General features: G+C 53.2%; 1 protein-coding gene across 1 annotated transcript in view; it reads left to right on the top strand.

Annotated features, from left to right (window-relative positions):
* Window positions 1-24,978, top strand: part of RYR1 (ryanodine receptor 1) — a 107,011-nt gene that overhangs the window by 4,702 nt on the left and 77,331 nt on the right. The window contains exons 2-30 of the mRNA XM_072966406.1: window positions 130-347; window positions 1,392-1,496; window positions 2,529-2,603; window positions 2,693-2,771; window positions 3,131-3,243; window positions 3,547-3,640; window positions 4,769-4,862; window positions 5,024-5,098; window positions 5,572-5,728; window positions 5,868-6,032; window positions 7,852-7,973; window positions 8,465-8,660; window positions 9,074-9,209; window positions 9,290-9,385; window positions 9,472-9,590; window positions 10,289-10,422; window positions 11,287-11,528; window positions 12,045-12,237; window positions 13,232-13,448; window positions 15,074-15,178; window positions 15,373-15,476; window positions 15,939-16,022; window positions 16,821-17,128; window positions 17,902-18,104; window positions 19,082-19,256; window positions 19,430-19,638; window positions 22,404-22,798; window positions 23,755-23,887; window positions 24,691-24,851. Of these exons, the coding sequence (XP_072822507.1) occupies window positions 130-347; window positions 1,392-1,496; window positions 2,529-2,603; window positions 2,693-2,771; window positions 3,131-3,243; window positions 3,547-3,640; window positions 4,769-4,862; window positions 5,024-5,098; window positions 5,572-5,728; window positions 5,868-6,032; window positions 7,852-7,973; window positions 8,465-8,660; window positions 9,074-9,209; window positions 9,290-9,385; window positions 9,472-9,590; window positions 10,289-10,422; window positions 11,287-11,528; window positions 12,045-12,237; window positions 13,232-13,448; window positions 15,074-15,178; window positions 15,373-15,476; window positions 15,939-16,022; window positions 16,821-17,128; window positions 17,902-18,104; window positions 19,082-19,256; window positions 19,430-19,638; window positions 22,404-22,798; window positions 23,755-23,887; window positions 24,691-24,851 (4,507 nt within the window). The remainder of the gene's footprint in view (window positions 1-129; window positions 348-1,391; window positions 1,497-2,528; window positions 2,604-2,692; window positions 2,772-3,130; window positions 3,244-3,546; window positions 3,641-4,768; window positions 4,863-5,023; window positions 5,099-5,571; window positions 5,729-5,867; window positions 6,033-7,851; window positions 7,974-8,464; window positions 8,661-9,073; window positions 9,210-9,289; window positions 9,386-9,471; window positions 9,591-10,288; window positions 10,423-11,286; window positions 11,529-12,044; window positions 12,238-13,231; window positions 13,449-15,073; window positions 15,179-15,372; window positions 15,477-15,938; window positions 16,023-16,820; window positions 17,129-17,901; window positions 18,105-19,081; window positions 19,257-19,429; window positions 19,639-22,403; window positions 22,799-23,754; window positions 23,888-24,690; window positions 24,852-24,978) is intronic.

The raw sequence follows: 24,978 nt of genomic DNA, 5'->3' as shown, positions 1-24,978 counted from the left end.
CCATTTTAACACAGGGATGACACTGGCTCTGATCTTGTGGGGATGTTAGAAGCATGTAGAGCGCTCTGCACAGGCCCCTCCTTGATAAATGGTGAGGGTGGGTATCCTTTGTCTCATCTTTTTCATGAGGAAAAAGGAGGGGGAGCACGACCGACTGTGCAGGGTCTGCAGGGGGGAGGGCGGGATGCGGGTGCCGCCAGCCAGCCCGCCCCTCTGCCCGCCCCCAGGACGACGAGGTGGTCCTGCAGTGCAACGCCACAGTGCTCAAGGAGCAGCTGAAGCTCTGCCTGGCCGCCGAGGGCTTCGGCAACCGCCTCTGCTTCCTGGAGCCCACTAGCAACGCCCAGGTCTGTGCAGGTTGGAGGGAAGAGGGGGTCTGAAGGGGCAGAGAAGCCAGAGCCCAAAGAATAGGGATCTGGGAGTCTTGGGGGGGGGTGCTGCTGACAGGGAGAGAATGAATGAGGAGGGGAGCTAAGGGGGAGAGAGGGCTGGAGGTCTGAGAAGGGAGAGCTGGGGTCCTGGGGGAAGAGGGAGGGGTCCAAAGGCATTGAGGGTCTTGAGTTCAAAGAAGAGGGGACCTGAAGGGGTGCTGATGGAGAGAAGAAGATGGGAGGGTGTTAAAAGGTAAAGGGGTAGGGGTCTGAGAGGGTGGAGTTGGAGGTCTGGGGAGGGAGAGGCAGGTGTCTGAGGGGGCAGAGGGTCTCAGATTCAAGGCAAAAGGTCCTAGAGGGTCAGGGAGATGCTAGCAGGGGATGGAAGGGGAGGGAGTTGGAGACGGAGGGTGAGTGAGCTGAGGGGAGGGGTGGTGGCTGAGGGAGGGAGGAGACGTGGAGTTTGATGGGGGAGGAAGCCGGAATATGAGGGGGTCAGAGACTTGGGTCTAAGGGGGAGGGTGTCTAAGTGCCTGAGGTGACTAGGGTGGGAGACTGAGGCTGGAGGTGTAAGGTGACTCTGAGGCAGTCCTCACAGGTGTCTGAGGGAGAAGGCAGGAGCTGGACTGGCTGCTGGTGGTGGCAGGAGGAGGGGCTTCCTGTGGGATTGGAGAGATTTGGGGGTATCTGCTGGGAGGGCAAGGAGGAGGCTCTAGTGGGCAGTGTGTCTGAGGTGGTGCAGCCCGGGTCTGAGGCTTTCAGTGAGAGTAGGTGGGGTGTGGAAACTTCTGTGAGGTTCGGGCAGGGTCCAGGTGTGTGAGGGAAGAGCTGTAGAAGAGGGGTTTTCTGGGATGTTGGTGCGGATCCAGAGTGTCTGAAAGGGGCTGCGGAGGGCAGGGCTTCTTGGAGGGTTGGGTTCGGGTCTGGGTCTCTAAGGGGTATAGACATTTAGACTAGGGGCAGAGGCACACCAGCACTCAGGGGCCTTTAGGCCCCCCACTCACATCTCCCTATCCCCAGAATGTGCCCCCCGATCTGGCCATCTGTTGCTTCGTCCTGGAGCAGTCGCTGTCCGTCCGAGCACTGCAAGAGATGCTAGCCAACACTGTGGAGGCCGGCGTGGAGGTGAGGCTCCCACCCAGGTGGGATGGGTGGCTGGGACGGGTGGGAGGACCTAGGGGTCATTTACCATCTGTTCTTCTTCCTCTCTCTGCCCTGCCCCCCACAGGCCCTCAATTTGGATAAGTGGGTAGGTCTGGCCTTGGGTGTCATCTGTCCTTCCCAACTCTCCTGACCCCAGGCCCGCCTCCTGGGCGCACATCCTGCACACAGGGGCTGGGGGGTCTTCCCCACCCCAGTTGTCAGGATCTGTGGAGCCCAGAACAGGCCAGGCAGGAAGGAAGGGGATGGGGGCTTCTGAGCCCCCGTTCCTCCACCTGTTCCTTTCTCCTCTTTTCTGCCCTTTCCCTCAGCCCTGATCCCAGCTGTTCTCTGCATGGGACCTCTCCCCTCATCACCTCCCTCCATCCCAAGTGTGGTCCCCTCTGGTCCAGGAGTGGGTCCGCCATGTGATCACATGGCCCCATCACATGGCCCCCTCAGAGCATGGGCATGTGAGAGCCAGGATGGGAGGCACGATACCATCCAGTGCCTGGGTGTACCCACCTCCAAGACAGGCAGAGTCTCCTTGTGCCCAGGGTGGGTGGCAGGCCAGGGTAGGTCCCTATGGGTGATGTTCCAATGTTGAACAACTGGTAGGACTGTCCCAGTGCACAGCTGTGCTATGGCAGGTGAGTTCCGAGGTCATGGGACAAGAGATGCAGGGGCTTCCCTGAGTGTCCCCAGATATCTGAATCCCTAGAAGAGGGGTTCAGCTCCCTGAGTGAGTTTGGGGCCTGGTGAACCAGTTGAAGGAAGCAGGGAGGATGGAGTGGGCTTTGGGGAATATAAACATCCCATCCATGGGCTTCTCAGAGACAGAGACTCTGCTTCTGTGGCCAAGGAAGCGGAGGCAGAGAATCTGCTATGGGTCTGAGCTGATGCTTCTTTGTATCCAGGCCTGAGCATGATATTTTATGGGGCGCGTATCCCCACCTGGGATAGGCCAGATGTTTCGGAAGGGTCTGTTCTCACTCTGTGCCCTCTCTCCCCACACAGTCGTCCCAGGGCGGGGGACACAGGACTCTCCTGTATGGCCATGCCATCCTGCTCCGGCATGCGCACAGCGGCATGGTGAGTGAATCAACAAGGGGGCACGGGCAGGGGCGGGAGGCAGGGAGGGCGATGCCTGCCAGGAGGCTGACTCCCTGCTACCACCCTAGTACCTGAGCTGCCTCACCACCTCCCGCTCCATGACTGACAAGCTGGCTTTCGACGTGGGACTGCAGGAGGATGCAACAGGTACAGGGGCTGGAGGGAGGGGGTGCAATGGGGACACTGAAGGCAGGACGCTGGGGCCCAGAAGGTCTGTAGAACCCTGTGGGTGGGCATGGGAATGTTCTAGGGGCAGAGATGGAGGACTTTGGTGCTGATGGTCTAGGGTGTGTATGGACACATTCTGGCCAGAGAGACTTGGGCAAGCAGGAGGGAATCCTAAGCAGAGTCTGAGGGCAGGAACGGGGGACTGCAAGGCAGAGTTGGTGGCAGTAATAAGAGACTGTGGGGCAGAGGGCAGAGGCTCAGTGGCTGGGGATGCCTTGAAGAGCATTCTGGGTAGCCACCATCCAGACAGCCCCCGCCCCGCCCTGCCCCACCCATAGGAGAGGCCTGTTGGTGGACGACACACCCTGCCTCCAAGCAGAGGTCAGAAGGAGAGAAGGTTCGAGTTGGGGATGACCTCATCCTCGTCAGTGTCTCCTCTGAGCGCTACCTGGTGAGCAGCCCCACCCCCACCACAGGTCCTACTGCCCCGGGGGGGCTGAGAGCACCCCATTTCCTCATTGGTTTGTCTGGTCTCTGGCCCCAACGTTCTGACTCCCAGTTTCCAGTTTCCATCCAATTTCTGGTTTCTGATGCCCCATTTCCCGACTTGATCTCAGTTTCCTGATCTGTGACCCCAAATTTTCTGTCTCCCATCTGTTGGTTTCCTGGCTTCCACTCTTGGTTTCTGACTCTGACTCTGAAACTATTGCTCACCCTCCATCATCTCTGACTGCCACATCCTGGTTGCCCCCAGCACCTGTCGACGGCCAGTGGGGAGCTCCAGGTTGACGCTTCCTTCATGCAGACACTGTGGAACATGAACCCCATCTGCTCTGGCTGTGAAGAGGGTGAGGACCCCAGACCTCTGGCCCGTAAACTGAGGCCCCCAAAACAGACTTCCAACGTCACCCCTCAGATCCCAAACCTAGATCTCCCAATTATGACCCTCACACTTAGATCTCTAACTAACCCCAAATCCAGAACCCCAGAGCTCAGGTCTCCAAACCCAAAACTCAATATCAGACTCCAAATTCAGATCCCAAAGTTCACATGCCAAACTCAAGTCATGGAGGTCAGACCCCTAAACTCAGATCCATAGCTTAGAACGTCTAGTTTGCGGTTTATCATCTCAGAACCCAACCTCAGCCCCTCAACCCCCCCCAAATTCAAACTCAGATCCCCCAAATAAGACCCCTAATTCAGACCTCAAACTTCAGCCAACCAACCTCAGACCTCCAACTTTAACCTCAAATCTCTAAAATCATCTCCTGATTCAGACTCCCATGTTAAGTCCCTAAAGCATGGCCTCAACACTTGGACCAAGTCTCACATCTCAAACCTCAAAGCCCTAAGCTATACCCAAGCTGAGGCTCAGACCACAGACCTGGAAACTCAGGCCTTAATATCACACCCTGAAACTCACACCCACCAGCTTCTAACTACAAAGTTCGTATCTCCCCACACTCAGACCCCAAAGCTAAGACTTCCAAACCTCAGTCATCAGCCTTAGACCTCCAAAATAACACTCACCATTCAGACTTTGACTTTAGACCCACCTATTATACCCCTAAACCCAGGCCCCAAACCAAGCCCTAGAGCTCAGACCCCAGTGTCAGGGAACATTAGACCCATATCTCTGATGACATCCTCTGACCCCAACCTCAGAAATCCAAACTCAGACCTTTAAACCCCAGATCCACCAACCTCCCAACCTCAACCCTGCACACCCAGACCCCCAAACTTAGATCCCTAACTCAGATACCAAATCTCATGCCCCCACTTCAGGCCTCAAAAAATGAGCCCAAACCCCAGATTATCACTTTGTACCCTGAAACTCAGATCTCCTACTGCAGAGTCCCAACCCCAGCCTCCCACCTCCCTTAGGGGACAAACAGGGCCTCCAGACTCTTCTCTGGCTCCCAGGCCTCTCTAGGGCTCCAGCCCCACTGTGACCACCTTCCCTCACTCCTGTCCAGGCTACGTGACCGGGGGCCATGTCCTCCGCCTCTTTCATGGACACATGGATGAATGTTTGACCATTTCCCCCGCTGACAGTGATGACCAGCGCAGGTCTGGGCTGAGAACAAGAGGGCCTGGGGTCTTGGGGTGGGGGTGGGGTTGGCAAAGGTTGGACAGGGAGGTGGTCCTGGAATGCTATGGTTGGGATTAGGGATAAGATTCTGGGCAGCGGGAGCCTGAACCCCTGACCTCACTCTCTTCCATGTACCCAGGCTTGTCTACTATGAGGGGGGATCTGTGTGCACCCACGCCCGCTCCCTCTGGAGACTGGAGCCGCTGAGAATCAGGTGGGGGTCAGGGGCAGGGAAGGAGGCTGGGGCAGGGGCTAGGGGCTCCTAGGGGCACCTGGGAAGAGAAGAGGGTCTTGAGAAAAGAACTGAGGAAGAGATGGAGTGTTTGGAGGGAAGATCTGGGGCGCCTAAGAGAGCAATGAAGGTCCTTGGGGTCCTAGAGTCCTGGAGAAGGAGGTCTTGCGGGTGGTGGGGGTTCCTGAGGGAGAGATCAGGGTTCCGAGTAAAACTGTGGGGAGCTGAGGGGAGAAAATGACGGGCCTGGGAAAACTGGGGACACTGAAAACAGCTGGGGGACCCTGAGGAAGCAGTGAGGGCCTGAGAGAAGACTAGGGTTCCTGAAGGAGGACCGGGGACCCTAAAAAATATTTGAGGGCTTGAGGAGGTTTTGACCGAGACTACGGTGTCCTATCTCTCTATCTGTGGGAGAACTGGGGGGCTCTGACCTCCCTTGTCCTTACCCTCTGCAGCTGGAGTGGGAGCCACCTGCGCTGGGGCCAGCCACTTCGCATCCGGCATGTCACCACCGGGAGGTACCTGGCACTTGTTGAGGACCAGGGCCTAGTGGTGGTTGATGCCAGCAAGGCCCACACCAAGGCCACCTCCTTCTGCTTCCGCATCTCTAAGGTGAGTGGGGTCAGGAGACCCATCCCTCACCTGGAGCCCCAAATCCCACCCCAGCCCTCACTCTGCAGTCTTTCTTGGGGGAGCACCCCCATTAAATGCACAGGCAGAGGAGGCTGACCCCTGTTCCCCGCCTCTGCAGGAGAAGCTGGATACGGCCCCCAAGCGGGATGTGGAGGGCATGGGCCCCCCTGAAATCAAGTATGGGGAGTCACTGTGCTTCGTGCAGCACGTGGCCTCAGGCCTGTGGCTCACTTATGCTGCCCCGGACCACAAGGCCCTGCGGCTCGGTGTGCTCAAGAAGAAGGTGGGTGCCCAGCAGCCCGAAGGGGTGGGGTACAGGAAGGGGATGGTGGGTGGTCATGCTGGAGCCTTCAGGAGTTTGAGGATGGACTGAGAGAAAGACAAAGACTGAGAGGGAAACTGAGACAGAGAGACAGGAAGAAAGAAAGACTATATACGTATTCTAGTGGTGTATGGATACACATATGTGTATGAAGAGGGAGGGGAATCTGGACAGAGACATGGAGACAGAAAACTAGAGAAAGATAGAGACAGGGAGGCAGAAATAAGAAAGACAGAGATGGAGAGAAACAGATAGATAGTAACAGACTGAGAATAACAACCAACCAATGACTGCAGACCCCAGTTGTTCCAGATGTATGTGTGGAAAAATAGGGCAGCTATACAGACCTGTTTCCTGCCTTCCCTGTGTTCAGACACAGCAACTAAACTATCTCTTGTGAAGTACATAGTTTTACAACTGGAGAGTGGGAAAGTGACTTTTGACAGAGGGAATGGCATGTGCAAAGGCCCTGAGGTTGGGATGAGTTTGGTTTGTTGCAATAGCAGAAAGGAGATCTAGTTTGGCTCGAGTAGAGTGAGCGTGGGGTGAGTGGTGAGAGATGAAAAGAGGTGACGGGAACAGATCATGTAGGGTATTGGGGGCTGTGGGGAGGGTCCTGGCTTTTACCCTGTGTGGGATGGAGCCACAAGAGTGTTTTGGGCAGGCCGGGGTGGGGGTGACCTGTTTCAGGTTCACAGGGCTCCTGAGCTGCTTGTGGGAAGAGACTATGGGGAGCAGGGCAGAGGTGGATGAGGGAGACCAGGGAGGAGATCGCTGCACTGATACAGGTAGGAGATGACAGTGGACAGCACCAGGGTGGGGACAGGTGACAGGTGACAGGGTCTGGTTGTGTTTTGAGGGTGCAGCCAACAGAATTTTCTGACAGATTGGATTACGGGGTGAGAGGGTGAGGGGCTGAGGATGAGGCCATGGTTTTTGCCTTTTTTGCCCTGAGCCACTGGAAAGAAGGTGTCATTAACCCAGTCAAGGATAGTCAAGTGTCAGCTCAGGAGGACAGGCTCTGAAGCTTTACCCTCAATGCCTAGAACAGAGCCACTCAACAGACTCACTGAGTGAATAAGTAGAAAGGCTAGGGAGGCACTTGTTTGCAAAAAAGGGTGCCTGTAGTTGGATATGTGAGCAGAGGCTGTAGACACGTGCCTGGGCCAGAGAGAAGTGTGGGAGTGGTCAGCGGGCAGATGGTATTTACAGCTGCTGGACTGGCCGGGGTCCTGGGGAGGTCAGCTCAGGGGAAAGCCAGCAGCCGTGATGGTCTCACTTCCCAGAAATGTGTTCAGGCGTTCTGTTTGGGACATGTTAAGTTTGGGGAGCCCTTAGAGCTTTCTGGTGGGGGATATTAAGTCAGTAGTAGATACAGGTAGAGAGAGTCTGGCCTGGAGCCAGACTAGATAGACAGAGAGGGAGAAACAAAGAGAATCAAAGAGGAACAGAGAAAGAGAAAGAAAGAGGCAGAGGCAGAGAGAGAGATGAAGATAGAGACAGAGAGGGAGAGATAAAGTGTGGGATAGACACGAGAGAGACAAAGATGGATAGACAGAAACAGAGGACAGAGCCAGAGAGACAGAGAGGGGAAGGGATAGAGAGAGACTGAGAATGAAAGTCACAGGCACAGTTGAGGAAGGATAGGAGGAGAGGAGCTGGCAGAAAAATTCAGTGGAGGTTGGGGGCAACTTGGGAGCTAGAGTCTGGGTGGAGGTCTGGGGAGCATGGCCCTGTGTGGCTGGACCTCCTCCTGACTTCTCTGTCCCACCGCTCCCAGGCCATGCTGCACCAGGAAGGCCACATGGACGATGCGCTGTCACTGACTCGCTGCCAGCAGGAGGAGTCCCAGGCTGCCCGCATGATCTATAGCACTGCAGGCCTGTACAACCAGTTCATCAAGTAAGCCACCTGCCCGCTCTGCCCTGGGTGCCACACCTTGACCCCCATGCCCCTGGTGTTCATGCACCTGACCTTTTCATCTCCACCTCTGACATCCACCCCTCTGTCTAACATACACAAACTCCTGACCTCTCTACACTTTACCCCTATTCTGACCCCAACAACCATGCCTTTGACTTCACATCTCTGATCACATCTAATTTCACCCCCCCACGCACACCCAGACCCTCCACCCTGGACCTCCATAGCCCTGACCTCTGCTTGCTTGTCCCCCTGTCCTGACACAGGCGCGTGTCCCAGTCCCAGCTCTGCCCTTGGCCACTGTGTGGCCTCAGGCCATGCCCTTCTCTCTCTGCGCCTCAGTCTCCCGCTCTGTTAAACAGGGGTTTCTGTGGGAGTCCTGCGGGGACCGGGTGGGGGTGGTACTCGCGAGAAACTCACCGGTAGATAGAGCTCCAGATCCCCTGCTGACAAGTGCGCGGTCCCCGCAGGGGCCTGGACAGCTTCAGCGGGAAACCGCGGGGCTCCGGGTCGCCGGCAGGCACAACGCTGCCCCTCGAGGGGGTCATCCTGAGCCTGCAGGACCTCATCGGCTACTTCGAGCCGCCCTCCGAGGAGCTGCAGCACGAGGAGAAGCAGAGCAAGCTGCGCAGCCTGCGCAACCGCCAGAGCCTCTTCCAGGAGGAGGTGAAGCCCGGGCCCGGGAGGGCGGGGTCTGTGGGTGCGGGGGGCGGGGCCTGTGGGAGAGGCGGGACCTGCGGGACCAGGGGTAGTAGTGGTCTGAGAGTGGGCGGGGCAGGTGGAGGGGCGCGAGGAAGGAAGGACCCGGCCAGTGTGAACAGGGAGGGGCGGTGGGTCGGCGGGGACACACGAGAGGGCGGGGCCTTGAAGAGAATCCGGGCTGGGTTGATGGGCGGGGCTTCGAGGAGAGGCGGGAGATTGGGAGTGAAGGGGGAACGTGGAGCTGACCGCGCTGGCGTAGATCTGGGAAAAACACAGTCAATAGCTGTTGAAGGAATATGAATTAACAAATCCAGGGAAAGCAAAGAAGGGAGGGGCAAGGGATTCCTGTGATGACCCCCCTGTTTTTCGTACCCCAGGGGATGCTCTCCCTGATCCTGAATTGCATTGACCGCCTAAATGTCTACACCACTGCCGCCCACTTTGCGGAATTTGCAGGAGAGGAGGCAGCCGAGTCCTGGAAAGAGATTGTGAACCTGCTCTATGAAATCCTGGGTAAGAGGCCCCAGTCTTGACCTCTCAGAGCACCCCACATTCCCAGTTCTGTTGGATCTGACCCCTCTTTCCGCCCTCAGCCTCTCTGATCCGTGGAAATCGTGCCAACTGTGCCCTCTTCTCCAACAACTTGGATTGGCTGGTCAGCAAGCTGGATCGGCTGGAAGCCTCCTCTGGTAGGAGAACCCAGGCGGAGGGGATGGAGGTTTGAGGGGAGAGGAGGGCTGCAGCCACCTCACCTCTCACTCTGATCCCTATGCAGGGATCCTGGAGGTGCTGTACTGTGTCCTGATTGAGAGTCCTGAGGTCCTGAACATCATCCAAGAGAACCACATCAAGTCTATCATCTCCCTCCTGGACAAGCATGGGAGGAACCACAAGGTTGGCCCCTCATCCCTGACCTCTCTTCCCCTGAATTCTGAACACTGACCTTTCCCCATGGCCCTCAGATTGTCCCCCTGCCCCATCCCCGTCTTATTTCTTACCTGGACTCCTCTGCCACACACTTTCATCTCAACACAAAGGTCTCAGACTCATGGTTCTTAAATGGATTCGGGGCTACAGAAGGTGCTCCATTAGATCTCTGAAGTTTTTTTTAATTTCTAATTTTGTAGACTTTAGGTGGGCTGCACACACACCCTCCAGTTTGCCACAGGTCTTACTGGTTCCCCTTGAATTATTTCTAACCATCTCATGTATTTCCATTATCCGACTGGCTCCTGAAGACACAAGTTTGCAACCCTCACTGATCTAAAACCTCATCTTGATCCCTGTTCTCGCTCACTGACTGACTCTTTCACTCTTCCCTCTGACCTCTCACCTTTTACTCCAGTCTCTCCCTTCTTCCAATGCTGATGCCTTTTCCCAACTCATATGGCCCCCAGCCTCTCGCCTGACCTTTCTCTTTGACCCTGACCTCTCTGTGATCTCTGAGCCCACACTTTCACCACCTCGTCTCAGTCAAAATCTCCATTTCCCATCCTGGCACATCATCCTTCTGGTTTTCCACTCTGGGCCTTCCACCCTAGACCCCCCTCCCCTGATGCCCTAACACCCTGACCTCTGACCTTGACCTGCAGGTGCTGGATGTGCTGTGCTCCCTGTGTGTGTGCAACGGCGTGGCCGTGCGCTCCAACCAAGATCTCATTACTGAGAACTTGCTCCCTGGCCGCGAGCTTCTGCTGCAGACAAACCTCATCAACTATGTCACCAGGTCTGTCGCCTAACCCCTGACCCCAGAAATCAGAACCTCTCAACCCCTCTCCCTGACTCAGATTCCATACCCAGGTGGATGGGCCTCTGCCCATCTTCCACCCCAGGTCTTAACACTGGTCCCCACAGCTGACCACTCTTGCCCCAGCTCACCCCTGGCTCCTCACGCCTCTTGTCCTCTCTCTTGTTCCATTTCTGCCTCTGTCTCTTTTCCTTCATTCCTTCTTTCCTTCCTCCCTCCCTCCCTTCCTTTCTTTCTTTCTTTCTTTCTGTCTGTCTGTCTGTCTTTCTGTCTTTCTTCTCTCTTTCTCTTTCTCTCTCTCTTTTCTTTTCTTTCTTTTTTCTTTTCTTTTCTTTCTTTCTTTCTTTCCTTCTTTCTTTCTTGCTTGCTTGCTTCCTCCCTTCCTCCCTTCCTCTCTTTCTTCCTCTCTTCCTTCCTTCCTTCCTTCCTTCCTTCCTTTCTTTCTTTCTTTCTTTCTTTCTTTCTTTCTTTCTTTCTTTCTTTCTTTCTTTCTTTCTTTTCTTTCTTTTCTCTCTCTCTCTCTCTCTCTCTCTCTTTCTTTCTTTCTGTGTTTGCTTTTTTTGTCTTTGTCTTTTTGTCTGTGTCTATTTCTCCTCCATTTCCTTTTCCTGGTCTCTCTCCCATCTCTCTCTTCTCTGTCCTTTGATGTCTCTCTGTGTGTCTCTGCCTCTGCTTTCTCTCTGTGTCTTTCTGTCTCTTACCCTCTGTCTCCATGTCTCTGCCTTTCTGTTTTTCCTGTGTATGCCTCTCTTTGTCTTTCTCCCTCTCCCCTCTATCCCCACCAGCCTGGCTCTCCTCTCCATTTCTCCTTCATCCTCCTCTCCTGTTCTGTCTCTCCTGCAGCATCCGCCCCAACATCTTTGTGGGCCGAGCAGAGGGCTCCACGCAGTACAACAAATGGTACTTTGAAGTGATGGTGGACGAGGTGGCTCCATTCCTGACAGCTCAGGCCACCCACCTGCGGGTGGGCTGGGCCCTTACTGAGGGCTACAGCCCCTACCCTGGGGGCGGCGAGGGCTGGGGCGGCAACGGGGTCGGCGATGACCTCTATTCCTACGGCTTTGATGGGCTGCATCTCTGGACAGGTACCTGGACCCTTCTAGGGGACCCTCAACCCTGACAATTGACCCAAGTTTCTAAGGCTCTCACCACACACTTTGGGGCTCTTGGGATTCTGACTTCCAAAACAGGCTAACTTTGACCCCTTGTCACTCATTTGCAGGCACCCTAACCCTAGAGCTTCCAGAATCTTGGCCCTAAACTATTTCCTCCTAGCCTCCAGAACTCTGACCCCAGAGGATGTCTGATCCCTACCCCAGAGATCTCAGAAAACTGCTCAGATTATTATGACCTCCGATCTTTGACTTCTGATCCCAAAGCTTCCAGAATCCTAACTTGGGATAACTTTATTCTCTTATCCCACAGTTCTCAAGAGCCTAACCTCAGGGGAAACTTGACCCCTGCCCCTAATCTCTAAGGAACATTTGACCTTAGGGTTTCTAGAATCCAGACCCCATAGGATCCTCTAATATCTGCCCCTTGTTTCTTGAGACTATTGGTTTCATTGGTCCTCTGACTTCTCCCTGGTGACCCTGGCTCAGGACATGTACCACGCCTGGTGACTTCCCCAGGGCAGCACCTCCTGGCCCCTGAGGACGTGGTCAGCTGCTGCCTGGACCTCAGCGTGCCATCCATCTCCTTCCGCATCAATGGTTGTCCTGTGCAGGGTGTCTTCGAAGCCTTCAACCTTGATGGGCTCTTCTTCCCTGTTGTCAGCTTCTCGGCTGGTGTCAAGTAAGGACGTGCCCCTGCCCCCTTGCCAGTTCCCAGACCTGGGACTGTCCTGAGACAGCTTCTGCAAGCACTCCACGGCCTTCTATGGGGTCAAGACCAAGCAGCCTACCCTCAGAACTGACTGGCCAGATCTCTACATGAAGGTCCTGGTGACCTCTACATGATCCCAGACACTCTCAGTGCCCTCCCAGTGACTCCAGCTTCTCCCCAACCCCATGGCCTTCCAGTGATCTCTAAGTGTCCTCCAAATTTCACAGTGACCTTTTAATATTACCAGATTCTCCCAATGACCTCTCAAATGACCTCTGACTGTCCTAATGACTCTGTGCCTTTCCAATGACCTCCAAATGACTCCAGGCTCTAACAGCGATCTTCTAATGACCACAAAGCCTCCCAGTGACCCTCCAATGATCTTGGACTTTCCCAATGACTCTGTGTGCTTGATAACTTCTCAGTGACCCCAGCATCTCTCAATGATATTCTAATAGCTCCACAATCTCCCAGTGACCCCTCAATGACCACAGTTATTTCAAAGACCTCTCAATAGCCCAGTCTTTTCCCAATGACCCTGAGCTCTGAGAATGACTTCCTCACCATTCAGCGGTGACTATGGTTATCCTGAAGTTACTCCAGACTCTCAGTGACTTCTTAAATGACCTTCTTCTTGGTCTCCCCCAAACCTTCTGGTATCTCCAAATGCTCTCTTGACCCAGTGCCTCCTCCAAATGACCTTCCCATAACCTTAGATTAACTCCCCCAGTGACCTGACCCCACTTTCCTTTTTTGGTTTTCCAATGATTCTCATTGGCATCAGACATTCTCTTTGACCTTAGACTTTCCTGACTCTTAAATTACTTTCATGACCCTATGACTGCTCAGTGACCTCAGATCTCCCCAGAACCTTCCACTGATCCCAGAGTTGCTCTGTACCCCTACTGAGCACAGCCTCTCCTCTATAAATTGCCCCCAGTAGTGACTCCACTCTCCTATCCAGGGTGCGGTTCCTCCTTGGTGGCCGCCATGGCGAATTCAAATTCCTCCCTCCACCTGGCTATGCCCCTTGCCATGAGGCTGTTCTCCCACGAGAGCGACTCCACCTGGAACCCATCAAGGAGTATCGGCGGGAGGGGCCCCGGGGACCCCACCTGGTGGGCCCCAGCCGCTGCCTGTCGCATATCGACTTTGTGCCCTGCCCCGTGGACACTGTCCAGGTACTACCTGCCCTGCAAGGGTTTCCTAGTGAGGCAGACTCCCTTAGGAGTCAGGGAGGTGGGGAGCTGAGCTGGAAGCTGGGGGTTTGTTAACAGGTGGGGAAACTGAGGCAGAGTGGAGGCAAAGGAATTTCTTGAGGCAGAATCCTAGTTTCAGGAAGTCTTTACTATAGCCCCCTAAAGAAAGGACTATTGCTGCCCCCAATATACAGTTGAAGAAAGTGAGGCCCAGAGAGATTAAGCAGCCTGTGCAAGTCACACAGCTGATACGAACCCAGGCAGTCTGATTCCAAAGCCTGTGATCTTATCCACCACCATTCATTGGGCATCTTGTCTATTCCAGGCCTCTTCCACTCCTCTTATCCCAACCTGAGCTTCCTCCCTTCCTTCCAAGCATGTCCCTGTAGGAGGGGACATAAGTTGTGCTTAAGAGACTCGTCAGCATGTTACTGTGAGCTTGTGGCCTCCCTTCTGTGTGCCTCAGTTCCCTCACCTGTGAGGAAAAGGGAGTAATGATAGAACCTACCTCTAGCATCATTGTGAAGGTTAGACGAATTAATATATGTGACATGCTTAGCATGGTCCTGAGGAAATAGTAAATACGCGATAGACTTACTGTTATTATTGGCAGTAGTAATATTGCAGGAGTGAACTTGCCATCCCCCTTGCAGCCAGGCCAGAGCTGCAGCCTCCTCCTGGTTGTCACCCTTTCCCTCCCCACACCTGTCAGCCTCATCAGGTGTCTGCTTGGCCTCCCAGACATCCCTCCCACTCCCTTCCCCTCCCACGTCCTGCCTGGTCCAACCATCATGATCTCTGCCTGTGAAGCACCAACAATGTGCCAGGCATTTATATGAACTACAGTTGACCCTTGGACAATGTGGAGGGTTAGGGGCACCGACCCTGGCACTGTTGAAAATCCAGCTACCGCGACCTCCATCTCAAAAACAAAGGAATTGGTAAATTACACACCAAGGGCAGGAAGCTGAAATGGTTTGCATGGAATCAGGACTCAAACCCTAGTTCTTTTGACTTCACACACTGTGATCTCTAGTCGAACACCAACTTTCCCCTACATTCTGTTAATTTAAAGGTTAGTAATATGAAAATACAGGTACTATATTTATTGAAAAACATCACACAGTTCAAACCCATGTTGTTCAAGGGTTAAATGTATGTAATGTTTAGCAGTTTAAGTAAATGATTTCGCTAAACCCTTACGAGGTAAGCATTATAAGCTAATATCATTCCGATTCTCATTGGACAGAGAAGGAAAGACAGTCATTCAACAAATATTTGCCAAGCATCTCCTCTGGGCTGGGCAGGGTGGGGAAATGGTGGAGACGGAGGCAGGCCAGGCCTACCTTCATGGAGCTCCTAGTCCACAGTGGGGAGACAGACTCATTCCCAGATAATTCCTTAATTCTGAAAATGTTAAGTGCTTACTCAGCTGGGCGTCAACCCTGGAGGCCAGACGAGGTGATAGGGAGCAGGGCTCGAATGGCAGGAAGGGTCAAAAGAGTTTGTTGGGGGACTGTCCAGGGCTCATACATGTTCTCAGGAAGAGGGATCATGGCACAGGCTGGAGGGAACTCAGGGACCTCACCAACGTCCCCTGCCTTCAGATTGTCCTGCCTCCCCATCTGGAACGTATTCGGGAGAAGCTGGCAGAGAACATCCATGAACTCTGGGCACTGACTCGCATCGAGCAGGGCTGGACCTACGGCCCGGTGAGGAGGCTGCCCGCAGCACGAGGGAGTGAGGCTAGACTCGCTGTGGGGGAGTGAGAATGGCTCACTAGGGAAGAGGGGCTGGTGGGGGGGGGAAGGGGTGGCAGAACTTGGGGTGGGAGGTCAGGGGTTACGGCCTGGGAGTGTTGGGGGAGGGAAGGGGAACCGAGGAGCTGACTCTGGGGTTTCTCCAGGTTCGGGATGACAATAAGAGACTGCACCCGTGTCTCGTGGACTTCCACAGCCTGCCGGAGCCTGAGAGGAATTACAACCTCCAGATGTCGGGGGAGACACTCAAGTGAGGGGGGTGCCGGGGAGCAGGGGCCTGGGCAGGAGGGCAAGGAGAGACAGGAGAGCAAGACAGAGACTGAGAGAGACAGAGAAAAAAGAGATGGAGGCGGGGTTGTGAGGCAAAAACTGACAGAGGTCAAGAAAGGGAGACAAAGGCATAAAGAAAGATGCTCAAAGAGTGAGAGAGAGACAAAGAGACAAAGAAAGAAAAGGATGAACGCAGTCAAAGGGTTACAGAGACAGAGAGACAAGGAGAGACAGGAGTCAGAGGGACAGACACCCAGAAAGAGAGAGATGGGGACCAAGATGCCCCCAAAACCAGAGCAAGAGATGTGGAGAGATCTGGAGACCCAGAGATGGAGCCAACAGGGGCTGGGGGAGGAGAGGAGCTGGGCTAGAGGACAGGAAGCTGGGGACAGGGAGGCCATGTGAGGGGACCCCATCCCCCTGACTCTGCTCCCCACCCCAGGACTCTGCTGGCGCTGGGCTGCCATGTGGGCATGGCAGACGAAAAGGCAGAAGACAACCTTAAGAAGACAAAACTCCCCAAGACGTGAGTATGGGTGGCCAGGGCCCCACCTGGGGAATAGAGTAGGGGGCTGGGGATGTCATGGTGAGGGCTGGAGCAGTGGAGGGCTGGTGTGGGAAGCTGAGGTCAGAGACAAAGGGGCTATGGGTTTGGGTGTGGGTCATAGGACCAAGGGTCAGGACACCAGAGTCAGTGGTGAGTGTCCTGGGGAGGTGTCAGGGATGCGGGGTTAGGAATTCCAGAGAGAGAGCGGGAGTAAGTCGGGGTCTGCCTCGGAGTTTGAGGAAAATGAGGGAGCAGAGGTCATATCTAAGTTAGAGGTGAGGGGTCAATGAAAGAGGTAAGAAACTGTAGGAGTTTTACATAAGGGATCTTAGAAATATATGTGAGAGATCAGAGGTCCTGGGGATAGAGGCCAGGGTTCAAAGGTTAAGGACTGCAAACCAGGAGTTTGGAATGACAGGGTCTGGGATCAGAGATAAGATGCCTCAAAGTTAGAGGTTAGGGATTAGAGAGTTCCAGGGTCAGAGATGAGACTCCCAAAATCAAGATGACGGGGTCACAGAGGCCAGAGGTCAGTGAAGTCAAAGCCCTTACTAGGGTCACAGGATCCTGCGGTCAGAGGTCAAGTATCTCAGAGTATCTTATTTAAGGGAGTCCTATGGAACCCTGATGTCAGAGATCAAAGGTCAGAAATTTCAAAGCCCAGGGCTAAGGATCATGGGATCCTAAGGACAGGGGTCAGAAGTCAAGGGTGCCCTAGCACAGAGCCCCGAAGTGGAGGTGAGCGTCTGGTCCCACTGAGCCCCGCTGCACTGGCAGGTACATGATGAGCAATGGGTACAAGCCGGCGCCGCTGGACCTGAGCCACGTGAGACTGACACCGGCACAGACGACACTGGTGGACCGGCTGGCTGAGAATGGCCACAACGTGTGGGCACGGGACCGCGTGGCCCAGGGCTGGAGCTACAGCTCTGTGCAGGACATCCCCTCCCGCCGGAACCCTCGCCTCGTGCCCTACCGCCTGCTGGATGAGGCCACCAAGCGCAGCAACCGGGACAGCCTCTGCCAGGCCGTGCGCACCCTGCTGGGCTACGGCTACAACATTGAGCCGCCCGACCAGGAGCCCAGTGAGTGCTGACCACAGGCCCCTGCCCCCGCCCCTTGACTCCTGACCTCTGACCCAATCCAGCCCCTCAATGGGCTACATCTTCAACACTGACCCCCTCCCCCCATCCTGACACTCTGTCCCTGATTCTGAACCCAGTCCTGACCACTGACCTGACCTGACTCAAGCCCTGCCTGGGCCAAGGCTGTGACACTGGGCAGCCAGACCAGGAGCCCGGTGAGCGCTCCCCCTGATCCCCGACTCCAGTTCCTGACCCTGCTCTGACCTTTGTCCCCTGTCCTCTGGACTGTAGCTGCAACATGGCTCAGAGAGCCTCTAACCCCTTCTTCTAACTTGACCCCTGATCTGTACTGACCCCCATCCCAGCCTCAACCCCTAACCCTAACTGTGGTCCTCAGCCTTCAATTTCTCAACCCCTGCCCCCAACCCCAATTTCTATTCTCTCCTTGACCCCGACTCTGACTCCGTTTCCTGGATCCTGCTCTCCACCCTTGATTCTTACCGTCAACCTTAATCTTGACCCTTAACTCCAGGCTACGAGCATGACTGATCTGCCTTTCTCCCTCCGTGTCTCTGTCAGTATGTCCTCTCAGAGCTCTGACTGCTAGCACAGGGGAGGAGAAAGTCTCACTCAGGAAGTTGCTCCTACCTCTCTGTGACTACCCTGAGATTCCCCAGTTCTTCTCCTCTGACACCAAGCCCCCCAAGGCCCTTACTTTCTCTGGTCTCTCCCAGCAACCCAGCCTCGCTGACTCTGCCTGGCCTCACTTGTAGGTCTGGTGGAGAGCCAGTCTCGCTGGGATCGGGTGCGCATCTTCCGGGCAGAGAAATCCTACGCGGTGCAGAGCGGCCGCTGGTACTTCGAGTTCGAGGCAGTTACCACGGGCGAGATGCGAGTCGGCTGGGCGAGGCCCGAGCTGCGGCCTGACGTGGAGCTGGGAGCTGATGAGCTGGCCTATGTCTTCAATGGGCACCGCGTGGGTAGCTCCCTGGTCTCCACTCTGCCAGACTCTGGGGTCCTTCCCACAGCTCCTAAACTCCAGCCCTGCCTCTATCTGTACCTCATTCTGTCTACCCATCCCTGCATCTACCTTACCACTCATCCACTCATCCATCCATTCATCCACCCATCCATCCATTCTTCTCTCTCTCTCTCTGTCCATGCATATATCCATCCAACATCTGCCTCTCTATTCAACCATCCAACTGTCCATTCATCCATTCATCCATCCGTCTATTCATCTGTCCAAATAACCGCTTAGCCATCCATGTTTCCATCTCTTCATGTATTTGTTAGTTTCATTCACCTATTTAATCAATTTGTGATTTCATTTATCTATCCATTCATCTATCCAATAACTTAATGCATGCATACATCATCTATTTATCCACCCACCCATCCATCTAACCATCCACCTATCTATGTGTCTATCTACACTTTCTTCATGCCCTGTATCAACCCAGCTCAGCTTTCATTTCATTCTGCCATCCAGCCATAGGCCCTGCTTCCCATCCATCCACCCATCTCATTTTCCATTGATCTATTATAGGGGCATATGGGTGTGTATGGGTGTGTACCGGGGACAGTGATAGGTTAGTTTTTCCTTTCCATCCTGCTACTTGCTGCTACCCCCAACCTGTCCTGCCACCACTTTGGTGGTCTGTGTAACCCTAGCCCCAGCCATGGGAACAGTAGAGAACACAGGCAGAAGGGATGAGATACAGAGATTGATGGGAAGGGAAAACATAAATGCCTATCCTTTACATTCCAATGATCCTGGATGCAAATGTGGGGAAAGATGGGAGACACCATGGGGGTGACCCTTCTTCCGTTCCACATGCCCTGGACCTAATGCCTTGCATGTATATCTTTACATGTCTCTCCTTGCTTCTGTATCTCTCCATGTCTCTGTTTGTCTCTCCCACACCATGTCTTCCTCTCGCCTCCTCACAGGGCCAGCGCTGGCACCTGGGCAGTGAACTATTTGGGCGTCCCTGGCAGTCGGGCGATGTCGTGGGCTGCATGATCGACCTCACAGAGAACACCATTATCTTCACCCTCAATGGAGAGGTCCTCATGTCCGATTCAGGCTCTGAGACAGCATTCCGGGATATTGAAATTGGGGATGGTGAGGGCTGGCCTCATGGCCCCTTTCTGGTTTTCTTCCACCTCACCTGACCCCACTCTGTCCCTCCAGCCTCCCACTCTTCTGTCCCTTCTTTCCACAGTACTTCCTCCACCATAGCTACCCCTGCCCTGCCCACCTACCCTCACCCCTGTCTACCCATCCCTTCCCTCCAGGCTTCCTGCCCGTCTGCAGCTTGGGACCTGGCCAGGTGGGTCACCTGAACCTGGGTCAGGATGTGAGCTCCCTGCGGTTCTTTGCCATCTGTGGCCTCCAGGAAGGTTTTGAGCCATTCGCCATCAACATGCAGCGCCCAGTTACCACCTGGTTCAGCAAAAGCCTTCCCCAGTTTGAGGCTGTGCCCCTTGAGCACCCCCACTATGAGGTGAGAACTGACCCCACTCAGTCCCCCCTGATCTGCCCCCAACTCTCATTTCCCCCATGATTCTCTTCCCTGGGCTTCTCTTTTATTTCTATGTTAACCCATAAACTATGAAGAAGTAGGTGTCAGGTTAACGGGCTCCCAAGTCTACCTTGTCAGGTATAACCTTGGCAAACCACACCTTTCTGAGCTCCTGGTACCTTGCCTCTAAAATGGGGGAAGGGAGAAAAGAGAAGCTGGATTAAGTGACCCCAGTGGAAATTTCCAGCCCTTATGACTATCTGATCCTACAAAAGGTTTAAAGAAATATGTCCTTGGGTACATTTTGACACCTTATTACTAATAGTTATCTGTGTGTGTGTGTTTATTTATCTTTAGTAATTCTTCATTAATCTGAGTATCCTAATTTTTAGACTATAGTGTCTTTCTTTCCCAAGGTTAAATTCAAGGTCAGACACTGACGATAAAAAAACCAAAAAGACCAAAGTGATAGTCCTTTTCCCAACCTGGGAAGAACTGGGATTTCACATGGCTGAGCATCAGCTGGTGTTGTAGAATCAGACAGACCTGGGGCTGGCTTCTTACCTGCTGTGTGATCTTGGGGATGTGACTGTCTCCTCCTGAGCCTCAGTTAACCCATCGTTCAGATCCTTCCCACATAATCTCTTTCTATTTTCTAAATTATTTGAATAAGTTGGAGACGTCATGCCTCTTTATCCCTAAATGTTTAAACATGCATTTCTTCACAACAGGCTATGCTCCTAAAGAAGCGCAGCTATGAAAATCAGGAAATGTAACATTGATTCAGAATATTACCTAATTTATAATCACATGTTCAGATTTTGTTCATTGTGGCAATAATGTCTCTTTTTATTTTTCTGGTCCAAAATGCAGTCCAGGATTACATGTTACAGTTAGTTATTATGTCTCATTCATCTTTAATGTAGAATGGTCCTGAGTCTTTCTTTGCCTTTCATGACATTGACATTTTTGAAGGGTACAGACCAGTTATTTTGCAGAATATTTCTCAGCTTGGGTTGGCCTAATGTCTTCTCATGATTAGGTTCCGGTTACACATATTTGGCAGGAAAACCACAGCAATGAGGTTGTGTCTTGCTTGATACAGGATATTAGACGGGACATCATGTCACTATGTCTTATGACTCATGATCTTAACTTTGGTTAAAGTGACTTACTTGGTTGGGTGGAGTCTGCCAAATTCCTCCACCGTAAAGTCACTATTTTTCTCTTTGTAATTAATAAATAATTTATGGGGAGGCATTTTAAGGCTAGGAAAAAATGGAAGAGTTTTAAACAGGGGGATGTCCAGTCTTGATGTGGACAAGTGTGGTTGGAAGGGTCGTTATTGGACAGTGGATTGTAGGAGGCGAGACTGGAGGCACAAGCACCAGAGAGGTGCTTGGGGTGGGAGAGGATGTGGAGTAGATGTGAACCTCCCAATCCCTGTCACTGCCAGATGGTGTTCTCCACCCGAAGAACAGAATGCTGGACAGCAGTAAGAATGAATAAACTAACCTACACACAACCACATGGACGAATCTCACAGACATAATTTTGAGGGAACGAAGCCAGACACAAAAGAGGATACTGTAGGATTTCATTCATAGAAAGTTCAAGAAGAATAGGCAAAGCTACTCTGTGGTGTGTTAAGTCAAGAGAATGTTACTGTGAAAGAATAACTCAGACTTTTAGTTGCTTTGCATACAAATCACAGGCGGGAGATGGTCAGTACTCTTGTCAAGGAGCAGGGGCAAACAAATTTATGAGAGAGAGGATTTTAAGAGAGAGAGGAGGGAAAAAGACCCTGTAGACAGTCTGGGAACAGCGAATCTTGGTTGCACAGTTTTAGGGTGAAGTCACTGGCTAGTGAGGAGCACAGGGGTCTGTCTTGGCAATTGGTCCTTGAGGAGGTCAACTTGAGGCAGGGCATCAAGGAAAGGAAGCCACTTCAGTTGTTATGGGAGTCTCCAGAAGACGTGAGAGTTGGTCTTTGGAGTGCACAGTCCAGCTGTCTGTCCCTCTGTCAGCTCCTGCCCCTTATTTAGGCCAAAATCCATCGCTGTCTTTGAGAGGGTAGTGACTAACTGGGCACCAAGGACACCCCAAGGGAGACTGAATGCATTCTGTTTCTCTACCTGGGTGCTGTGTACACAGGCGTGGCCAATCCAAAACCTTGTCAGGCTGTGCACTTATGAGGTGTGCATTCTTCTGAGTGTTATATTTCCACAAACAGCAAGTTTAGCAAAAATTCAACTGGGGAAGCTTTACAAAACTCTGACCCTTTCGGGCTACTCTCCCCAAGAGTTCTCCCCAAGATACCAGGAGGGCAGAGCCTTTGTTCTGTTCACTGATGTGTTCCCAGAACTTGGAACAGTGTTTGGCACATAGTAGGTTCTTGGTAAATGCTTGTGGAATAGGTGGATGGATGGGTGGATGGATGGATGGATGGTGGGTGGGTGACCAGGTCTGGAGTGAGGCCTGTGCACAGGTAGGTTTGAAAGCTCCCCAAGTGATTCCAGTCTCTGACCAGGGCTTCCCACTTTACAAAGGTGCCCAGACAAAGGTTGACAGAGAGCTGCATGCACCCCATGGCCAAGCTGTGTCCCATGGGAGCTCATCCACCTAGAGGAGTGAGTCTTTGGCTAATTCTCACACAGTGCTCTAGGGCCTAATGGTGACTCTAAGGCCAAAGGTTTAGGACCAATTGTCCAGCCGACCCTCCTGACTCTGTGCCACCCGCTCCCCAGGTGGCTCGTGTGGACGGCACTGTGGATACGCCCCCCTGTCTGCGCCTCACCCATCGCACCTGGGGCTCCCAGAACAGCCTGGTAGAGATGATCTTTCTCCGGCTGAGCCTTCCAGTCCAGTTCCACCAACACTTCCGCTGCACCGCAGGGGCCACCCCCCTGGCCCCGCCTGGCCTGCAGCCCCCAGCCGAGGATGAGGCCCGGGCAGCAGAACCTGACCCCGACTATGAGAACCTGCGCCGCTCAGCTGGGCGCTGGGGCGAGGCTGAGGGGGGCAAAGAAGGGTCTGTCAAGGAGGGGGCACCCGGGGCCACCACCCAGGCTGGGGTAGAGGCCCAGCCTCCCAGGGCAGAGAATGAGAAGGACGCTACCACAGAGAAGAACAAGAAGAGAGGGTGAGTCAAGGGTCGAGCAGGATGTGGTTTGGGGTCTGTCCTGGGACCACCAACTAGGCAACCTCAATAACTCGAGAAACCCCACTGGATCCCAAAGTGGCCCCATATATTATTGAGGGATCCCATTATATCTCAAGTGAATGCCACTATTTCCCTGGGATGCTCTAATTTCCCTGAGAATGTAAAATTGAGGTGCTCCCATGTCTACAGAGAACTCCACTGTCCTTGCAGTACCTAGTGGGACCCAAAATTTTCATTAGCTGTGAACACTAAAGGGGACCTCAGAATCTTGGGGAAGTTGACTATACACCAAGGCATCCCAGTGAACACCACTGGTCTTCTAAATTGGGGTCATTTCTGTGCCTTAAATGTACCCCCCAAAAACTTACTTCAAGGGAGACCCTCAAAGGGCATTAAACTTGAAACTTACTTCAAGGGAGACCCTCAAAGGGCATTAAACATTGAAATGAAATCTGCTTTCCCCCTACTGTGGATTTCAGTGGGATGTAGTTCTGTGTCTCTTGGCAAGAGATGTTTGGAAATGATGGAAGATTTTTGGTCTTCAGTTTTGGGGGGAGGTGCTGCTTGCTGGGGACTCTACATGCCTTGAGTGTACAAGACAGTGCCACACAACGAAGAACTGTCCTTTCCCAAATGCCTTTAGCACCCATATGAGAAATGCTGACTTGGGGGGCCACTGTATGCACCAAAGGGAATCTCCATGTTCCCAGAGGCACCTTTAAATTTGGATGGCCCAGCATCTGAAAGCACAGAGCTCCTCCGGGATGGGCTATGCTGGCACACTTGGGAATTCCAGCCCTCTAGACAGGAGGCCATGGGTATAAGAAATGGAGCCCAGTTAGGACAGATGTGGGGAGCATGAATGTTGTGGTGGGAGGGCCAGGGGGCTGGCCTTCAGAGTGGTTCTCATAACAGCCTCTCCTTCCCACCACCAGGTTCTTATTCAAAGCCAAGAAGGCCGCCATGATGACCCAGCCACCAGCCACCCCGACTCTGCCCCGACTGCCTCACGAGGTGGTGCCTGCGGACGACCGTGATGACCCTGAGATCATCCTCAACACCACCACGGTGCGAATGGGGGACCCTCAACTGCAAAGCCTTCCAGATTTCCAAATTTCATGCTGTAATCTCCAGTAATTGCCCTTCATGGGGACACCCCAGTATACACTGGAGACCACATAATACAGCACACACTGATTTAACCCTTTGAATCCCTAAATCCACATAGCTAGGGACCTAAAAATTGCAGGGAACACAATGAAGCCATGAGGCACACTGATATAACTCCCAGGGATCTCCAAATCCAGGGAATAAACCAACCTAGACTCGGGACCCTAATATTTGGGTCACCCAAATAAACTCAATACCCCCCTAATTTAATAGCTATTCAAGTATATTCCTGGAAACCAAAATTCACAATTATTCCAACATAGTTTGGGGATCCCTCAAATCTGGACTATTTTCTGCGACAAACAGCCTAGTGGTTAGGATCACGGGCTACCTGGGTGTCACTTCACCATTCTATGTCTTCTCTTCTGTAGAAGCACTATGGCTTCCCCATTTGTAGAAAGGAGATAAAAACTATCCACTTGACAGTGATTGTAAGGATTAAGTGATTAAGGATTAAGTGAGCTGTTTGTTAGGGGAAGGACTCAAATTTGGAGGTATCACAAAATAGTCCCCAAGGATTCCTGAATCTAGAAATACTAAATACTCCATCAGTAGACACAGAAACAGAGGGACACAGACCCACGGGGTCTCAAATCTGGCAGCTTCTTGTTAAACTTCCAGAGGATGCTGTGAATCCATAGAAACCAACTTAGAATCCTAGGGATGCCCACTGACCACTGGTCCCCACTTTGCCTCTCCAGTACTATTACTCCGTGAGGGTCTTCGCTGGCCAGGAGCCCAGCTGCGTGTGGGTGGGCTGGGTCACCCCCGACTACCATCAACACGACATGAACTTCGACCTCAGCAAAGTCCGGGCGGTGACAGTGACCATGGGTGACGAGCAAGGCAATATCCACAGCAGGTGCTGGAAGGGGTGGGGCTGTGGGGGTGGGAGGTCTGCGCTGGGCGTTTCCTTCTCCTTCCCCACCCCTCTTCTGTTCATCTTCCTCCAATGGCTCTTGCTCTGTGTTTTCCCTCCTCCTCTTTTT

This window comes from Vicugna pacos, chromosome 9, assembly GCF_048564905.1.
Source record: "Vicugna pacos chromosome 9, VicPac4, whole genome shotgun sequence".
NCBI lineage: Eukaryota > Metazoa > Chordata > Mammalia > Artiodactyla > Camelidae > Vicugna > Vicugna pacos.
The sequence above is the reverse complement of the archived record's forward strand: the minus strand, read 5'-3'. Positions and strand labels throughout refer to the sequence as shown.